At 41.6% G+C, this 21,401-nt stretch overlaps 1 protein-coding gene across 1 annotated transcript in view; it reads right to left on the bottom strand.

Annotated features, from left to right (window-relative positions):
- Positions 1–21,163, bottom strand: part of ACBD3 (acyl-CoA binding domain containing 3) — a 49,848-nt gene extending 28,685 nt beyond the window's left edge. The window contains exon 1 of the mRNA XM_082252617.1: positions 20,899–21,163. Within this exon, the coding sequence (XP_082108743.1) occupies positions 20,899–21,106 (208 nt within the window). The 5' untranslated portion in view covers positions 21,107–21,163. The remainder of the gene's footprint in view (positions 1–20,898) is intronic.
- Between the last annotated feature and the right edge of the window lie 238 nt (positions 21,164–21,401).

The raw sequence follows: 21,401 nt of genomic DNA, 5'->3' as shown, positions 1-21,401 counted from the left end.
CCCTCCCTCCCAAATAAAGTTAACCCCTTCACTACCAGTGTATTTTTACAGTAAGTGCATATGTATAGCACTGATTACTGTAGAAATGTCACTGGTAACCCCAAGTGTCAAAAATGTCAGTCAAGGGTCCGATCTGTCCGCCCCAATGTCGCAGTACCGCAAAAAAAAAAAAAAAAAAAACGCAGATCGCCGCCATTACACGTTAAAAAAAAAAAAAACAACAAAAATGACAATAATCTTTCCCTTTGTTAGTAAACGCGATAACTTTTGCGCAAACCAATCAAAATACGCTTTTTGCGATTTTTTTTACCAAACATATGTAGCATAAAACAAATTGGCCGAAAATGTAAAAAATTTTGATTTTTACATTTTTTTTTTTTTGGGGAATTTCATATAAAAAAATGTGAAAAATATTGTTATTTTTGCAAAATGTACGCTCTTTTTTTGTTTATAGCGCAAAAAGTAAAAATCGCACAGGTGATCAAATACCACCAAAAGAAAGCTCTGTTTGTGGGGAAAAAAAAAGGACGTCAAATTCGTTTAGGTAGAGAAATAAATTCCTGCGCTAAGTTAAATAAATTACAGTGTATTCGATATGAATTATGTGAGCAGCTAGCACCAAAATCAACTAACAGTGATCAATAACCAAAATCTTTACAAAAAGTGCAGCGCTAAAGTAATTTGAATAATAATGTGGCAAGTGGAGAACCACAAAAAAAAATATACAATATAAGCAAAATAGTGTCCAAAATACTGAATAAAGTCCCAAAACAGAAATGCAAATGAAAATGAATCCGCATGCAAGGTGTTGAGGAGAACAATCCTTTTCAGTGACACCCAGGGAAAAGTGAAGGATGGGGACACCTCTGTGCACAAGTATCACAAGCAGCTTACCAGAACTCCTTGGCTACTCAATTTAATGAGACAGCCTCTCCCAGCAAGATGTTATACCAATGTCACCAGCGGTTGTCAAGCTCCAATGCTTCATAATCACTCCATCATATAAGCATGAGTATATAAAAAGAATAAAAGCCCATAGCGTAATTCCGTAACATATAAAATCCAATTTATTAAAAGAATACTACTCACAGTGAGAAGGTAAAAAACAGGTACATAGAACAGTGCGGCGTCCCGCAATTGTCCAAAACAGCATCAAGCAATGTAAAGCAGCCGGCTCCGTAAGGGGGCGTGTGGACTTTGCATCTGGAGTCGCCAACGTTTCGTCATCAAAAGACTTCGTCTGGGACGCCCAGACGAAGTCTTTTGATGACGAAACGTTGGCGACTCCAGATGCAAAGTCCACACGCCCCCTTACGGAGCCGGCTGCTTTACATTGCTTGATGCTGTTTTGGACAATTGCGGGACGCCGCACTGTTCTATGTACCTGTTTTTTACCTTCTCACTGTGAGTAGTATTCTTTTAATAAATTGGATTTTATATGTTACGGAATTACGCTATGGGCTTTTATTCTTTTTATATACTCATGCTTATATGATGGAGTGATTATGAAGCATTGGAGCTTGACAACCGCTGGTGACATTGGTATAACATCTTGCTGGGAGAGGCTGTCTCATTAAATTGAGTAGCCAAGGAGTTCTGGTAAGCTGCTTGTGATACTTGTGCACAGAGGTGTCCCCATCCTTCACTTTTCCCTGGGTGTCACTGAAAAGGATTGTTCTCCTCAACACCTTGCATGCGGATTCATTTTCATTTGCATTTCTGTTTTGGGACTTTATTCAGTATTTTGGACACTATTTTGCTTATATTGTATATTTTTTTTGTGGTTCTCCACTTGCCACATTATTATTCAAATTACTTTAGCGCTGCACTTTTTGTAAAGAAATTCGTTTAGGTACAGCGTCGCACGACCGCGCAATTGTCCGTTAAAGTTACCCAGTGCCGAATCGCAAAATACCCCCTGGTCGTTTAGCAGGAAAATCCTCCGGGGCTTAAGTGGTTAAGCGGATAGCATACAAATAATTCTAAATTTCTTGTATTTTTATTAATTACACCCATTAAACATTCAGGGCAGATGGAAAAAATAAGTGAACCCATAGTCTAATTACTTAAATGAAAGCTAATTAGAGTCAGTAGTTTGCACACAGGGAGTCCAATTAAAGCAGTATTAAACCAAAACATGTATTATACTGTATTGCAGCTAATTCTTAGATATGATGGCCGCATTTGTTTTTTTTGTTTTTTTTTTTAAGCTTTCTTCATTTTCAACTGGTGATCCAGCCAACAAGTCAGTTTTTCAAAAGAACAGGCTCTCTTCCAGATGTATAAGTTTACATAGATAAGACAAACTATTCAACACTGGCAGGAGTGGTTACAATGATCAAGCTTCCTTAATTCATGTAAAACCTTTATCCCAAAAGTAAAAAAAAAAAAAAGAACACATTTGCTGTAACTGATTATAAACTGTGAGCTGCAGTTTGGCTTCAATTTGTTAATGTATTTCAATATGCTTCTACATTTAACACTCCCTTCCCCCCTCCAGACTGACAATGCTCCTTCATCCAGAGTGAGGGTGCTCTAATACAGGAGGTGGGTTACGGCTAGATCAACAGGTGAAAACTGAGGGCAAAGCCTAAAAAAAGACTAATGCAGTCACCAAATTTAATGAATGGTAAGTTGCAATAGATTACATTTTTCGTTGTGGGTTTAATACTGCTTTATTGAAATTAGTTTGGAGGTGCGGTTTAGAGCGACTTTGACTGATAAGACACTCAAACATTTTAAGATTGCTGTTTATAAGCATCAGCAGATGTGAACCATGCCTTGCAAAAAGAAGCTCTCTGAAGACATATGATCACGAGTAGTTGATCTGCATAAGGCTGGAAAGGAATACAAACCAATCTCAAATGGAGAGAGTTTAATATTTTGGATACTCTTCCTAGAAGTTGACACCCAGCCAAGATGACTCCCAAGGCACAACACAGAATCCTCAATGAGGTAAAGCAGAACCCACGAGTAACAGCTAAAGGCTTACATCACTGGAACTAGCAAATATCCCTGTTCATGAGTCTACCATAAATAGGTCTTTGAACAGGCAGGGTTGTCCATGGCAGAACACCACAGAGAAAGCCGCGTCTCTCAAAAATAACTAAAAATAAAAAAACATTGCTGTGTGCCTGACGTTTGCTAAAAGGAAGTGGACCAATGAAACAAAAATGTAATTGTTCAAACTATGTGTAGCACAGCTTACCAACATCAAAACACCATCCCAACAGGGAAGTATGGTGGAGAGAACGTCACACTTTGGGAATGCTTTGTTGTCTCGGGGGCCCGGACTGCTTGCAATCAAGGGGAAAATTCGTTCCCAATTCTAAAAAAATATGCTACGGGGTGGCAGGATGGCTGTCCACCAGTTGAAGCATAGTAGAAGTTTGATGACGCAGCAGGATAACGGCCCTAAGTATCGAAGTAAATCCATCACAGACTGGCTTCATAAAAATAAAATGCACCTTTTGGAGTGGCCCAACCAGAACACAGACCTTAACCCCATGGAGATGCTGTTGAATGACCTCTGATGAAGCAGTTATGTAAAGGAGAATGGTCAAAAATTCCACCTGAACATTGTGCAGGTCTGATCCAGAGCTACGGAAAGCACTTGCTTAAAGTTATTGCTGCCTAAGGAGGTTTGATCAGCTATTAACTCTGAAGGTTCACTCCAGCACTGTAAATGTTTAATGGGAGTGTTCAATAAAGACATAAGAAATTAGAATTGTGTGTGTGTGTGTGTTATCAACTTAAGCACATTGGGTTTGTCTATTATTGTGACTTAGATGAGGATCAGATCACTTTTTATGGCAAATTACTGCAGAAAACAAATTCCATGGGGGGTGACATACTTTTTCTTGCTACTGTATTTAGATTTCCTTTATTCACTTTTTGCCTGGTATTGAACTTTCATAGCAGGACGGAAGGCAGAATCAAGGCAACAATTCCTATCTTTAGAATGACCTTCGCCCTTCCGCTGGGGACATTGAGTAGCATTGCCTTTCCTATGAATTTAATTAATGCAGCCAGCAATAAAATGACTTCTTTGGCTGTAGAAATTAGTGAGATCCCCTTGTCATTTTATCATTTCTGCAGTTCAAGCCATGAGCTACTGAAAAGTATAAAGATCTATAAAAGAGGAAACCCCACTGCTGCAGGAGTCGTGGTTGGGGGACACCGAATGTACACAATGTGCTGACTGCACTGCAGACATTCAACAGTTACTGGTCAGACTATCACAAACCAATTTAAGAATATGAGAAGAAGAATGTGCATAAAAGGGAAACTATAGCGTATAAAGCAGGCATGTCAAACTCAAACGGAAACAGTGAGCTGTTGAACGGTGTTTAAATTGAGGCCCATTTACTAAAGGATTTGAGAATATTCACTAAAACTAAGGGAAGATCGACGGCAATTATCAAATCTGCACTTGAAATAAACAGAAATAGCTTTTTCACAATTAAAAAGAAGATTCTTAAGGGCTCTTTCACACGTGGATTGAAAATAGGTAGTTGGGTGGCATTTTTAGTGCTTCCTGGATGCCTTTCATTGCCCCACAGAATGGTTAAGATAGGGAGAGGATTGAGGTGTCCACACTGCAGCTATAGAGCTGCTAGGAGCCAAAAATATTGCTGCTTGCCGAGTTTGGCAGGTGTTGATTTATATCTGCCTCCATTCACTTCTATTTATTATTGCACCACAACTGCACCTTAAACTCACTGTAAATGCGCCTATGGCGTTTACAGTGCAGTTGCAAAGCGTCAAAAGTGATAATTTCCCATTTTAGCCTTGCAACTAAAGTATATATACTATAGGTGCAATAATGTGCTTTTAGGCTGCTTTAAAATTGAATACAAGTTTTTAAGAGCCCTAACACTTTCAGTAAATTATCTTTATTAGGTCTATAGCACTTTACACAGGAAAAAAAATATTAAAACACTAAGTACTTAACATGATAGTAAAACTTGCAACTTATGGCACTTTATCGCAAAACTTAAGCCCCGTACACACGCACCGATTTTGTTGGCCGTAAATTTTCGGCCAACCTCCGATTGGCCGATTTTTGGCTTGTTAGTATGATGCTTCCGACAACCGACTGCGACTTTTTGGCCGAAAAAAATCTGGTGTGCAGACTATAAAATTTTTGATGGCCGTCACCAGAACGGCCGATTGTTCGTCAGTCAGTACAGATTTCGGCCGACAAAAGTCAGATGAGCAAGACTGGGCATGCTCAGAGAAGAAAAAACACACGGAAAAGTAAACCAGAACATGACATCACTTCTGCAGTTGGTTGTTGTTGGCCGACAAAATTCGTGTGCAGTCTAGAGCACATTTCAACCAACACAACAACACTGGACAAAAGACGGCCGATCGTTCGGCCGACAATCGGTGCGTGTGTACGAGGCATAACTTTTACCCAAAAGCAAACAGATAAACCGTTGGTGCAATGCACCTGTCCCCCTGCGCTCTGAGTGGTGCAATCCTCTATCCAGCTCGGCTACAGACTTGCAGATGTTGGGAACTATTGACACGGCAACCATGGAATGCTTCAGCCTTGCAGCCCCTCACAAGACCAGGGTGGTCTGGGAACACTGAAAACGATACACACAAGGGCGCACCGGCCTAGAGCATTATCCTTTAAGTAGGTTTATTAAAAGTAATGGAATAAAAATACTCACAAACGAGTTCTTGATAAAAGCACATCAAACAAAGTTTAAAATCCTCAGCATTGAGATCGGGATTGGATCGTCCCCCGAAGCTGTATAGGCTTACGTGTTTCGAGGCAGCGTCTCTTCTTCAGAGCCTCTCGATGCTGAGGTTTTTAAACTTTGTTTGATGAGCTTTTATCAAGAACTTGTTTGTGAGTATTTTTATTCCATTACTTTTAATAAACCTACTTAAAGGATAATGCACTAGGCCGGTGCGCCCTTGTGTTTATCGTTTCCAGTCTTCCTCTACATCTGGAGTTTTTATCATAGATGCTAAGGTTATACACTGCACTGCACATGCGCAGTTGTCCGTGCATAATAAAAAAAAAGGAAGAAAAAAAAGCAAGGGCACAAGGTTTAATGTGCAGAGTCTCTACCTACCATTCATTTTTCAAATTTAGTTTTGTTTTAAAATACTATACTGCAGCTTCTAGAGTTGCAAGTGGATGAAGCTTCAAGTAGTCCTTCTCGGAATGCGTTTACCAATGATCTTTAAACTCCTGGAGTTACAGCGATCCACATTCACAGCCAGAATGACAGTTGCTTATGTCACCTCATGGTGTGAGCCAAGGATGACATGTCATAATTATCAGACAACTCCCTCCAGCAGGATTTTGTGGCACACAAAAAATGACAACTTCTATGCAAGTAGGAAAAGGAGGAGAAGTTTGGGGACTTTATATGAGACTCATGAACAACTGAGCCTCCATCCCTGATGCATAGAATCAAAAACAAAAAATGGGACTTTATATGAGGTGTGACCAGCTACAGATTAAATTATAATAATGTCATAAGAACGACCAAAGGGGTAATAATATATCTGTTTATTAAAAGTCTATAGACCAATTAACAGTAGAACCAAAGTGTTCACAAGAAATATGTAGACCCATGGTAATTGGGTAAAAATAAAGGATACACATGTGGCTGTAAATGGTCCAAGACAATAATACAAAAGAGTGCAGTGTAAACCTGGTACATTCTGATACATAGTAAACATATAATGGGGTCATGAAACAAAGGTACATAATAAAAACTTGTAATGAATGGATTTGCCTATGTTTGACTTAACGTGTTTCGTGAGGATTCACTTCATCAGGAGTATGCATAGTTCAAATATCTAGGAAAAATATATATCCATAAATAACAGTATATCCAATAAATAGATATACCTCAAAAACCTAACATAGGTGTAGCTTACAATTAGGTATCAGCTGTATCAGGGGTCATGTATCGTCCGGGGGTAAGTCCATTACAGGCACTGAGGGAGCGAGGCCTACATGCGGCAGGCAAGGTATACGAAATGGAGGATATGGTAAGGATCTCCCCATAAGAGGATCTCAAAAAGTCTCCACTGACCATACAAATATAAATCTATAAGAATAACATGTGTGTATTAGAGCTGCACGATTCTGGCCAAAATGAGAATCACGATTTTTTAGCTTGGAATAAAGATCACGATTCTCTGTGTAACAAAAAAAAAAAATTGGGATAACTTTACTGTTACGTTTTTTTTTTTTATTCATTAAAGTCTATTAATTGCGTTTGAAAGACTGCTGCGCAAATACAGTGTGACATAAAATATTACAACAATCGCCATTTTATTCTGTAGGGTCTCTGCTAAAAAAAAATATATAAAATGTTTAGGGGTTCCAAGTACTTTTCAAGCAAAAAAAAACTGATTTTAACTTTTAACACAACCTCAACCCCTCCCAAAAGGGTCAGGGAAGAGGGGGAGGGAGAGGCATAGGACGGGATGACTCGCAGTGCCCAGAGATGAACAAAACCACGGAGAAGAAAGCGACCCCAGCACTGCAAAGCAATGCAAAAACATAGTGGAGACACATGCTGTGAATGTGACCAGCAAGGATATACCAAAACCGTGATATTAAAGGAATATATATATGTAGCAGCGGAGGCAACAAACAACAAAGAAGAAAGATACTGAATAAAAAAATATTGAAGTAATTGGAATATTGCTGGTATATCACACCTCCATCCCTAAATCTAAGTAGGAAAAGGGGGAGAAATTTTGGGACTTTATATGAGACCAACTGAGCCTCCATCCCTGATGCATAGAAGCAAAAACAAAAAATGAGACTTTATATGAGGTGTGACCAGCTACAGATTAAATTATAATAATGTCATAAGAACGACCAGAGGGGTAATAATACATCTGTTTATTAAAAGTCTATAGACCAATTAACAGTAGAACCAAAGTGTTCACAAGAAATATGAAGACCCATGGTAATTGGGTAAACATAAATGATACATGTGGATGTAAATGGTCCAAGACAATAATACAAAAGAGTGCAGTGTAAACCTGGCGCATTCTGATACATAGTAAACATATAATGGGGTCATGAAACAAAGGTACATAATAAAAACTTGTAATTAATGGATTTGCCTATGTTTGACTTAACGCGTTTCGTGAGGATTCAATTCATCAGGAGTATGCATAGTTTAAATAGGCAGGTTTATTAAAAGTAATGGAATAAAAATACTCACAAACAAGTTCTTGATAAAAGCACATCAAACGAAGTTTAAAATCCTCAGCATCGAGATCGGGATTGGATCGTCCCCCGAAGCTGTATAGGCTTACGTGTTTCGAGGCAGCGTCTCTTCTTCAGAGCCTCTCAATGCTGAGGATTTTAAACTTTGTTTGATGTGATTTTATCAAGAACTCGTTTGTGAGTATTTTTATTCCATTACTTTTAATAAACCTGCTTAAAAGGATAATGCACTAGTAGGCCGGTGCGCCCTTGTGTTTATTTATCGTTTCCAGTCTTCCTCTAAGTCTGGAGTTTCTATCATGGATGCTAAGGTTATACACTGCATTGCACATGCGCAGTTGTCAGTGCGAGCCAAGGATGACATGTCATAATAATCAGACAACTCCCTCCAGCAGGATTTTGTGGCACACAAAAAATGACAACTTCTATGTAAGAACAGGTGGCTGAAAGGTAGAAAGAAAAATGTCAATAAAGTCAACTAGGGTAAACCCCTGGTGCCAGGCATGCTTTGTGATGTTGTGATGTTTCTACACAGTGCAGAAGCAGAGAACCTTGGCATAGCAAAGGCAATGTAAACACTTACAGGCGGCCTGGACTGGAGGAAAGGCTCAGGGATAAGTATGCCCCTGTAACATACCACAGATTACAGGAGTGCTAGAGACAGCACAATGTGTACAAAACACCCAAAGCAGACAGCCGTCTTCTGGACCAGGAGTATTATAAACTAAACAGGCTCCCCTTCATGTAAATGTTATGCTCCAAAAAAGTCACCAAGTTACTTTTACAAGCAGAAGTATTACTAAACCTTTCCAAAATATGAGACAGTGAGAAAAGATATTGCTTATTCAAAATAGGTGGCTGCGCTACACCATTTAAATGCATCTGTGGAATATCTGCATACAAGCGGATGATTCTCTGTATCCAGTTTGTGTGCAACCAAAATCATTGTCAAAAGTCCCTGAGAAATATAAGAAAATGTTTTAATTCTCCAGAATCCATCCAAATCAGTTCCAGATGGACTATTACTTTTCCATCAAAATCAGTTCAGGAAGGACTTCCACTTTGATCATCAGTGATCACCTTCTTTGCCTTGCAGTTCTACTCCTTTTTGTCTGTTTGAGTCCTTGGAAATAATTAGTACTTCCCTGTATGTTAAGGAGCATGTGACCTTCTCTTCCTCCCAGGATGCAATGTTCCAGCCCTCCAATCCCCAGGCTCAAACGCTGACACATAAGGGAGCAGCGACGCTCATTAACCCTGTGTAAGCTATGACACACTGGCATGGGGCTTATATAGGAATTAGACTCAGGGCTCCGGCAGAAAAACAATGCTCCAGTGGGTGAAGAGGTGCCCTAATCCGAGAGCCTTGAATGGACAAAGTGAAAGATTCTCTATTAATTATGTCTGCAGTGTTAAAAACTGGATTGTGCAGCTTCTCCACTAAGATGCAATGGTGCCTTGTGTGTGTGAACCTGGACTGATTCATTTAGTTCAATGAATAGCTAAAGAGGTCTGCAGTATTTCTTACAAAAAGGGGTAAAGGAGGCCAAAACCCCTAAGCATTCCATCGCTCTAAATATAAATTATGCCGACAAAACTGGCAAAGGATTAAAAAAAAAAAAACTTCCATTTTGCCAGAAGGTGTCTTGGGGTTGTAACTGACAAAAGCAGAATCTTCAAGATGAATTCCCTCAGGATAGTGAAGCAGGGCAGGCAGCCAGTAGCCGTCACCCTTTTAAAATCAGACTCCATTTACACACGCTGGCCTTGGCTGTAGCACATCTAGGTTAATAAGATGTGCGCTAAGCGCCGATACAGAAAGAGCTAAGGCCTGCCCATTTATCATGCAGGCTGCTTCAGGGTGGACACATAGAAGACTATTGAAAGACCCAGAAAAACACACGACTCTTCCACTATAAATTGGAAAATGGTTATAATTATCATCCACATAAAATTAAAAATACATCCAGACCTTAGAGAAAAACATCTCCTGGATAAAACTGTTTGCCTGAAGGTCATGTCAGAAAACTCAAAAGGCAAACTACTGATTTCAGAGACTGCCAGGCAACTAGCATTTTAGGAGTCTAGAGAGGGTGCCTACATATTTGCCTTCACTACTTGCTCCCTTTAAAGTGGAACTGCAAACAGAAATTTAGATATGAAATGATTTTGATTTTTTTTACTCCCCAACAATACACAAAGCTCCTCAGCTTACACTTGTGTACTCTAACCTAGAGATGCACCGAAATTTCAGCGGCCGAAACATATTGGCTAAAAATGGTGTGATCATCATTGTGCCCATAATTACACGAAAACGCACACGATTTTTTTGCGATTTTCCTGTGCTTATTGTGCGTTTTTAATTGTGTTATGGGACTCCAAAATCGCATCAAAAACTTAAAAAAGGGGAGGGGGAGGTGTTTGGATGCGTTCTTGCTGCATTTTCAATGCATTTCAACAGGTAGGTGCGTTTTTGGCGCATTTATATTAATTGATCAAAAATGCAGCAAGCAGGATTTTCAACACCACAACATAAGCGCAACAGACCCGTGTGAAGCCATACATAGAATTTAAAGCGATAGTGTCTGCAGTACAGAAGCGGCCATCTTGGCCTCTGTTTAATTTGCAGTTGTTATGGTGCTGAACAAGTGACCGGATGACACCCGCCATTTGATGGCTTGACAGTTTGAAATCCCAAGCAACTGGCAGTGATCATTCTTGGCATGCCTTGAATATAATAGTTTCAAAAACAGGTAAATCGATTAGTCTATATCTGCTTTAACATAAAGAAATCTTAAGCAGTAGTACAGTCTTCAGGGAGACAAAAAAAAGTTTCCACCTGCAAGACAATATCATAATGTACTAGAATGCCCCACATATGAGCACATTTTGAAAGACCTGCCTTAAAACGAAGCCCTCCAGCAGCACGCGGTCACAGCTGGAGAGGCTTCCATCTTCATGCGTTCTACCTTCCGGGTTTGGGGACTTCGGCCTTCTGATTGGCGGAGCTGCGACTATGTCACTCCCGCACATGCGTGCCGGAGTCACAGTCGCCGCAAACCGCTCTGAAGGAACGGTTATAGGACTGCAACTAACGATTATTTTCATAATTAGGTGGCCGATTATTGTTTCAATAATGGAATAATAACCTTAAAAAAAAGTGTGGTGTATAATTTAGTTAATTTGTAAGTTTAAAAAAAAAAGGCAATTTATTCTTCAATATCTATATACAGTGGTAAATATAAATAACCCACTATATGGTTAGGGAGCAAAATCTCTAATCCACTCTGAGATTAATGGACAGAAGAGATATTCTGTATATACTATTAGAAGTTGAATCTGGTAAATATCAGACTCAGAGATCACATTTTTTTATTTAAAAAAATAATAATTTAGGGCTCTTTCACATGGTCCGCCTCCGTAGGCGGATCCGTGCTGCTCAGCGAAGATCGATCCACGATCCCCGCTGAGCCGGCGGATGACAGCTCCGTCTCTGCTTGCAGTGCGGAGAGGAAAGTGTCACAGCCCCCGCTGCTCTCTATGGGGAATTGGATGAGAGCGGACCGCCTGTCTGCTCTCATCCGATCCCCAGGACGGATGGAAAATAGGGTTTCCATCCGTCTGGATTTCACGGACAGGATCGGATGCGGATGGCAGCGGGTGTCAGCGGACATGTCACCACTGACATCCGCTGCTCCATAGGGCTGAATGGGGCATCCGATCAGATCCGCCTAAAAAACTGACAGGCAGATCTGATCGGAACGCCCGTGTGAAAGAGCCCTAAGACTTTTTTGCCGATTTTCAGACAGAAGTGTAATATATTATGTATCATATTATGTATCACAGACTCCCTGCTCATAGGCAGGTGGCTTGATAAAAGCTCCCTGCGCCTGCTGGCCATACAAAAACAATGTCTTCAAAAAAATTTTAATTGTAAGAATTGTTAGTGGGGTCAAATCGACGTTTGTTTTCAACCACAGTGATGGGAAAATTTGAAGTAGCAGAATAGAAAACTTCTTGGTCAAAGGAATTTTCAGAACGTGTATGTGGATTTCATTCAGAAATTACATTCATTTTAAAAACGAATGTTAAAAGCAAGTGAAATTTTCAAACCACATTCTTTCATTCAGTGAATGTACAAAGATTTTTTGCATGCATATTCTCATCTGAAAATCGATACATGTATGGCCAGCATAAGTGCCGGTTCACACCAACGCGGCACGACTTCGGGGGCGACCTGTAAAAGTCTTGTGCAACGCGACCTCGGCGCGACTTGCACGGACTTCATATAATTAATGTCTATGCAAGTCGCTCCGAGGTCGCCCCGAAGTAGTACAGGACCCTTTTTCTAAGTCGGAGCGACTTGTGTCGCTCCTATTAGAACGGGTCCTGTAGCACTGCATGGACCGCGACTTTTCAGGCTGACAAGTCGCGGTAGTGTGAATGGAGCCTAAGGCTCGGTTCACACCTATGCAGTTTTCTTTTGATCTGTTTCTGCAGTGTCTTTTGCTGTGAGTTTTGGGTTTTTGCACACGCAATTTTGCTGGGATTTGCGTTTTGCATTCTTTTAAGCGGATTTGTTGTTGGGCAGATTAAAAAAAAACGCAAATCGTTGCAAAAACACACCGTGTTTTTCTGCAGCTTCTTCATTGAAATCTTATTAAACCGAAAAAGCAAAAAAAACACAGCTTTGTGCTCTAAAAAGTCCTTAGCCATTTCCAAATACGCAGCGGCTTAAAAAAAAGCATAGATGTGTCCCATAGGAAACCATGTTAAATGAACTGTAGTGCTTTTCTGCAAAAAGCACCAAAAATGGCAAAGGGGTGAAGCAGGCCTAAGACGTTTAGCAGCAGCAGCATGCTTTTTTTTGTATCACCTGTAATAATGGGGTTAAAAAAAAATTAAAATAAAATTAGCTCATTTATAGTGCAAAAAGAGCAGATAATCGCTCAGGGGTTCATTTATACTGTGAAACAGTGAAAGTAATAATATACATTACTTATAATATATATATATATATATATATATATATATATATATATATATATATATATATATATATATATATATAAATAAATAATAAATACGCCCAGAAGAAGGATATATGGGCATTTTAACTAGGAGTCAGACATGAAGCTATATGAAGGGTGGAATTAAGATCTAAATGTTTTTTATTAAAAGTAGTACTAAAAGCGGAGACGTTTTCATGGATATGATCATTTTAAATGTAATGCATCATTCTGGTAAAAGCTTACTTTAAATGTAATTGTAATGCATTAAAGTTGACAACTATTTTTATAACCGATTAGTTGTCGATTAATCGATTAGTTATTTCATACCTAAACGGTATGCCATTCCTTCAGAGCGCATGGCCGGTGACGTCACCGCCTTCTGCTCGTTAGAACGGTTCACATTTAGGAGATATTCATTTTACCTACAGTTTAGTTTCATTATAAGATTACTACCACTTTAAAGTTTAAATGAGCTGACTGGATTGCTAGTTTTGGATCCTCTGAGCCAATTTCATGATCTAGGTATTTAAAAAAAAAAAAAAAAAAAAAAAAAAGACACAAAAGACAGTGAAAGGTCACAAGTGATATCCTATAAATATAAATGGGTCATGTGATAACTGTGGACACTATCACAAGGGCATGTACTGACAACATGGGAGATAAATTCAACTGTCACTAACTACTGATAACTCACAGCAGATAGGTTAAATTTAAGGCCTCAGACACACTGGATGTTATTTTGGGGAATTTGGTGCTGTTTTTATTCCCTGCATGATAACCTGTGTCCATGCACACAGTCATTTAGAGGAGTTTAGAGGCAGGAAAATCCTCCACAGCCACTGCGTCCTGGAGCAGCAGAGATTTGGCAGAAAAAAAACACTTCATGCACCTAAATGCGTGTAAGTGCTAGGCAGGTTTATCGTTTGAAAGGTAATTCATTTCAATGGGCAGAATACATTTCCCTGGCCAAGGAAATTAATGCCCACGCGGCGCTTCACGTGCCTAAACGCGACATACAAGCTTACAAGTGTTTTTTCTGCTGCCAGCAGGAAAGGAGTGCGGGAGGGTTGAGCAAGCGTCCCGTATGCATGAGGCCGAATACAAATAGAGCAAGAATACAGATGGAAGCAAATTGGACCTACGTAACAGTATCACAAAACACAGCAGGTATAATCAATGACATAACTAATGTCCAATGGGTGCTGAATATCACAGAGCCAATCATCTTAATCTCCTCTTTTAAAAACTGTCATAACATTGCAGTCTTACCTTTCAAGTAAAGCCAAGTGTCCTGCTATTAGGCTGGATTGACACTTGTGTGCTGTGGTTTGGGAGCAGCACGGGTATATTCACAGTTTTCATGAGTTTTACCCACAGGCCCACAGACTTGTATTGGGTTGTGTGTTTTTGCTGTGTTTTCTGAAAGCGTATCATAAGTCCTGCATGATTTATTTTTTGGTGCACTTTCAGAAAAAGCAGCAAAACACACAACCTAATAGAAGTCTAGGGTACTGCTGCAAAAACGTAGATAAAAAAAAAGGTATGAAAACCGCAAATACACCCACACTGCAGAAAAACTGCATTTACACCAGTGTGAACCTGACCTTAAAGCGGAGTTCCGGGCAAAAAATGTTTTTTAGATCAAAATACCCCTAGGACAAATCAGGGCTAGTACATTTTTTTTAATTAAACAAGGTCTTTATTGAAACAAAAAACTCAGTTACAAAGAATACAAGTGCACTTCGGAAAATCGCCATAGGAATACAGCGAGGCATAAAGAAAAAATAGAAACATAATAAACCATCTATAATGGAGGGAGCATTTAGATATATAGGGCTAGTACATTTAAGCAACGATAGCCTCTGAACTGTCCCGTTTAACTTACCTGTAAGAAGAAATACTTACTTTGAAAATGTCTTCTCCAGCGCTGCCATCTCAGGTGTGGGCAGCTGAAGCCGGAGCGTCCCTCTTAGTGTCCTCTTCCGTGATCTCTGTGTTCCAGAATGCCCTGCTCGTCACTTCCAGGGCAGGCACATCATCCCGCAGCGGGTTCTGCGCATGCCCAGAAGCTGTTCTAATCCATCAGCAGAGAATGATGCGCCTGCACCGGAAGTGACGAGGGACACCAGTGCAGGCGCATTGACTCCTGGGATTGATGACGCTCATCTCCCAGGAGTCAATGCAAAGGGAGAAGTGACGCTGGGGGCCGCGGCCGCAGAGGGAGGAAGTGGAAGGAAGGTAAGTTCATTTTCAGGAAAAAATCAGGGAAGTGAAAAAAAAACAAAAAAAAAAAAACAAATTATAACTATCCAATTCCTTTTCAGGATCGTTTAATCTAATGGAAGGTGCAAAGTGAAAAAATAGGGTGGAACTCCGCTTTAAGGTGTTACTAAACCCATTACCCTGCATTCACTATATCTGGTGACCCACATTACACAGAACATGGAATTTTAGTAAATATAAACTGCTAAATACCTTTTCTCATCAGCTGTTAATAGCAGTCTTGTGACTTCTATCACTTCCTGGTTAAAGCTTGTAGGAGGAGTTTTCCTACTGCTCTGAGCCGTCCTATCAGGAACCAGGACCCCTGACCCTCTGTCTGAACAGCGCTGATTGGCCCTGTTCTGATTACATGCATTCTTGCAAGAAAAAAAACCTCTCTAGCAATACACACCATACTGAGCATGTGCAGCCTGACTCCAGTAACTCTGTCTTATCCGGACCTGTACTGGAGTCAGTGGAAGAAGAGGATCTGTGCATAAAAGATCAAGCAGCCTTTTCACACAATGCAGAGGATTAAGCCCTTCCACAGCAACTATAACAAGCAGGATTTACTGCAACTACAGGCTGATTTTACTGTTGTGGGTTTAGTAACATTTTAAGTTGTATTCTTGCCTTCTCTGAGGAGTTTGGTGTTGGATCAGTTGGTGGATGTAAGACCACATAGAGGCGGTCATCTCTCCTGCCTGAAAGCAGAGCTGATCCCTGTGGGTTGCTGAAGTCACGTAAACCTTTCAAATAATAGTATTCACCTTTCTTTATGGAGACCTAGGGGTCCATTTACTGAAGGCAAATAGATTGTGGGGACTTGTTGTCCCCTATGTGATGAAAAAAAAAAAGCCAAGTAAAAAAAAGATTTTTTTTAGTTGTAAAAAATTTAAGTTACACCCAAGCACATGAAATCCACCCCCCCCCCCCAAAACAAATATGGGGGCCGCCCCACCTCTGGATATACACACGCATAAACATAAATGTGTTGGTCGGGACGCCTACACCTGAAAAACGTTGATTGAGATACATGTTACAAATCACTGCACTTGCCGAAATGAGAGCAATAATTAGGGGGCTGTTAAAGCGTTGCCTATGGAAAATATAGGGTACTGAAATTTGTTACCATTTCACGGGTGCACAAAAAATTAGGGTTTGACATGTTGGGTATCCATTTACTTGGTGCAACCTTAGCTTTTCATCGGAACAGGAAGAAGTGGGGAAATCTTTGAACAGAGGCAGTTGACAAGAAGGGACTCCCCTCACTTCTGACAATCTGTTATGCCTATAGGACAGGACGTGAAAGTTGAGTTTCCCAACCAATGGGACAGACAGGGGAAATTTTGGTGTTATCGCTCTCACTCTCTCATATTGGCCACTGAAACGTCAACATGGCACCTCATGGCAAAGAACTGAGAATCAGAAAAAAAAAAACATTGTTCCTCTACATAAACATGGCCTAGGCTATAAGACGATTGCCAAGACCCTGAAACTGAGCTGCAGCACAGTGACCAAGACCATACAGCGGTTTAACAGGAGAGGTTCCACTCAGAACAGGCTTCGCCATGGTCAACCAAAGAAGTTGAGTGCACGTGCTCAGCGTCATATCCAGAGGTTGTCTTTGGGAAATAGACGTATGAGTGCTCAGCGTCATATCCAGAGGTTGTCTTTGGGAAATAGACGTACTGCAGAGGTTGTGCGAGGGGGGGGGGGGGGTCAGCCTGTCAGAGCTCAGACCATACACTGTATCAAATTGGTCTTCATGGCTGTCGTCCCAGAAGGAGGCCTCTTATAAAGACGATGCACAAGAAAGCCCACAAACAGTTTTCTGAAGACAAGGAGACTAAGGAAATTGTCCTGTGGTCTGGTGAGACCACGATGAACTTATTTGGTTTAGATGGTGTCAAGCGTGTGTGGCAGCAACCAGGTGAGGAGTACAAAGACAAGTGTGTCTTGCTTACATCAAGCATGGTGATGGAAGTGTCATGGTCTGGGGCTGCATGAGTGCTGCTGGCACTGGAGAGCCACAGTTCATTAAGTGAACCATGAATGAAAACATGTACTGTGACATACTGAAGCAGAGCATGATCCCCTCCATTTGGAGACTGGGCCCCAGGGCAGTGTTCCAACATGGTAACAACCCCAAACATAACTCCAAGATGCACACTGCCTTGCTAAAGAAGCTGAGGGTAAAGGTGATGGACTGGCCAAGCATGTCTCCAGACCTAAACCTTATTGAGCATCTGTGGGGCATCCTCAAATGGAAGGTGGAGGAGCACAAGGTCTCCAACATCCACCAGCTCCATGATGTTGTCGTGGAAGAGGACTACAGTGGCAACCAAGGAGGGTTAAGGCAGTGCTGGAAAATAATGGCTGCCACACAAAATATTGACACTTTGGGCCCAAATTGGACATTTTGACTTAGGGGTGTACTTACTTTTGTTGACAGTAATTTAGACATGAATGGCTGTGTGGTGAGTTCTTTTGAGGGGACAGCACATTTACACTGTACACTCATTACTTTACATTGTAGCAAAGGGTAATTTCTTCAGTGTTGTCACATGAAAAGATATAATAAAATATTTACAAAAATGTCAGGGGGTGTACTCACTTTTGTGAGATACTGTGTGTATAGAATATAAAAGCTACATACATTGTAATAGTAATGACACTAAGTATCATTGAAAATGTCACCGATGAGCTGGACAAGGTGTGCTGGAATGAGGAAGGAAGTCCAATGTATAAGTGTGACATCACCACGCTGTACAGATATGTATGTATGTGTATATATATATATATATATATATATATATATATATATATATATATATATATATATATCTCACAAAAGTGAGTACACCCCTCACATTTTTGTAAATATTTTCGCTTCTAAAGATGATGCACAAGAAAGCTTGCAAACAAGTTTGCTGAAGACAAGCAGTCTAAGGACATGGTCTGATGAGACCAAGAGAAACTTATTTGGTTCAGATGGTGTCAAGCGTGTGTGGCTGCAACCAGGTGAGGAGTACAAAGACAAGTGTGTCTTGCCTACAGTCAAGCATGGTGGTGGAAGTGTCATGGTCTGGGGCTGCATGAATGCTGCCAGCACTGGGGAGCTACAGTTCATTGAGGGAACCATAAATGCCAACATGTACTGTGACATACTGAAGCAGGGCATGATCCCCTCCCTTCAGGAACTGGGTCGCAGGGCAGTATTCCAACATGATAACGACCCCAAACACACATCCAAGACGACCACTGCCTTACTAAAGAAGCTGAGGGTAAAGGCGATGGATTGGCCAAGCATATCTCCAGACCTAAACCTTATTGAGCATCTTTGGGGCATCCTCAAACAGAAGCAGCGGTTTAGACAATAATGTTGAGTTATTTTGAGGGGACAGTAAATTTACACTGTTATACAAGCTGTACACTCACTACTTTACATTGTAGCAAAGTTTAAATTCTTCAGTATTGTCACAAGAAAATATATAATAAAATATTTACAAAAATGTGGAGGGGTGTACTCACTTTTGTGAGAATATATATACACACATACACAGCTATTATTAGGAAGACACTGTACAGTGGCAGTAATAGGTATAGCTCTGCTGCTGATTTCTGCGTGGCTTCAATAACATTGAACCCCAGCCTGTCAGTTTTGCAGAGTTGTACAGGCTCGTGTCCTAAGCTGCTTACTCTAATTTCATTGCAGGCTGTGAGCTTCTCACTGTGTGCATTAAAATTTGCAGCAAGTCTGATCTTACCTCATTTCCTGGCTGGAAGATGTCCAGCATCATCTATTTCTTTCCTCTCCAGCCTTACTATCCCTGGCCTGCCCCTTTCATTCATCAGATTTCAGTTATTTCATTGAATCATAGAGGCTCAGAATCACATGGGGGGTTTTACCTAGGGAGGTCTGCATGCAGTTCACCTAACACCACCCACTCCTCAGGCATTTTATTTGTATAACTTCGCCCCAGAAGAGACAGACTACTGCGTGTATCAGGGACCGTGGGCTCTTTATAAGAGTACTGAGGCAGGGCACTGGGATATTTTTAGGAAGTTATGTAGAGCACCCTGCTGGTCCCTCCCATCTGCCATGATTTGCATGCACTGCATAGAGAAGCACAAACACCCAGTAATGATGTCACTGGGTGTAAAAAAAAAGTTATGCAATGAAATAAAAATGTACCTAAAAATATCATTAGCATGTTAATGACGGGAGAGGGAGGAACCAGGGAAGGTGAGGGATAAGCAGATTAGACTTCAGCTTTAATTACACTTTTTAGAAATGGACATACATGGTATGCTATCAAGTCAGACAAATACAGCAGCATTACACAGCATCTCTCTGTTCTCTTATAGCAGAGATCATGCAAAGTAGTACAGGGACCCCACAGTCACATGATATGGCGACCCAAGGTGCTAAGCCATACAGGGGCCCCACAGTACATTCAGATGATATGAGGGCCCAAAGTGCAAAAAAAAAAAAAAAAAAAAAAAAAAAAAACAGGGGCCCCACAGTACAGTCAGATGATATGTGGACTCCCAGTGCAATGATATATAGGGGACTCACAATGCATTGCTAAGCAATACAGGACCCCACAGAAAAGTCAGATGCTATAGGGACCCATAGTGACATGACATGGGGACCAATCACGCAAAGTAGTACAGGGGCCCCACAGAACATTCAGATGATACGGGGTCCCACAGTGCTAAGCAATACAGGGGCCCCACAGTACATTGAGATGATATGGGAACCCATACTGCAATGCTACACAATGGCCCAGGAATAGTACAAGGGCCCCACAATGCATTCAAATGATACGGTGACCCATACTGCAATGATAGATCCTGACCCATAGTGCATAGTGGTGCAGGGACCCCCAGTCACATAATAAGGGGACCCACACTGTAAAGCAATACAGGGTGCCCCACAGTAGTCAGATAATATGGGGACCCACCATGGGTAGTAGTACAGGGGACCCACAATACATTCAGATGATATGGGGCCCCATAGTGCAATGGTATATAGGGACCCATAGTGGTACAGGGGCCCCACAGTCACATGAAATGTGAACCCATCATGTGTAGTAGTACAGGGGTCCCATCTACATACAGAAATATATATGGGGTCCCACAGTACAGTCAGATAATATGGGGACCCATCATGCAAAGTAGTACAGGGGACACCCATAGTGCAAAATAGTACAGGGGTCCAATAACACACCCAGGTGACATGGGGGCCCTATAGCAGTCACATGATATGGGGCCCCCATAGGCATGTCCAATTATTTGTATAATTAGATGGGGGGCCTTTTGGTAATAGAGGGGCCCCGCTCACACACAGCAGTAGTTGGCCCTCAGGGGCCCCTCCCCTCCTCAGGTGCCTCTCACCTTTGAAGAATTTCAGTGCCAGGGAGTAGAGTTCCTCCAGGCTGAACCCCCAGCGCTGCTCCATGCTGAGCTGTCCGGCCTCCTCATCCTCCTCCGCCGCCTCTCCTCCTCCCTCCGCCCCCTGTGGCGGCTCTTCCTCCTGGTCGGGGCTCAATGTTAGCCCGTCTATGGAGACCTCCAGCCTCTCTACACCGCTCACCACCGCCATCCTGCCCCGGCCACGTCCCGACTTCCGGCTCCCAGACACGGGGGCGCGCACGTCACCTCCGCCAGCCAGCCAGTCACCTCACGCCGAAGCGCATGCGCGGAGAGCTAGGCGTGGAGCGCGCGGCGCTTCCTCGCCCCTCTGAGCTGTCGCCAGTGACGGGCGCGCCCCCGCCTCCTACCACAGGCACAGCCAATGAAGGAGTGACAACTGGCCGTGGTTGCTGGGGACACACACAGGCCGAACCGTTTTGTGCCTGGTTGTTGTGGACACCCCCTGGCCGTACTCCTCTGCCCTA

The sequence above is a fragment of the Pelophylax lessonae genome (assembly GCF_965119305.1).
Source record: "Pelophylax lessonae genome assembly, chromosome: 3".
Lineage (NCBI taxonomy): Eukaryota > Metazoa > Chordata > Amphibia > Anura > Ranidae > Pelophylax > Pelophylax lessonae.
This window is presented reverse-complemented; position numbering and strand designations above follow the sequence as displayed.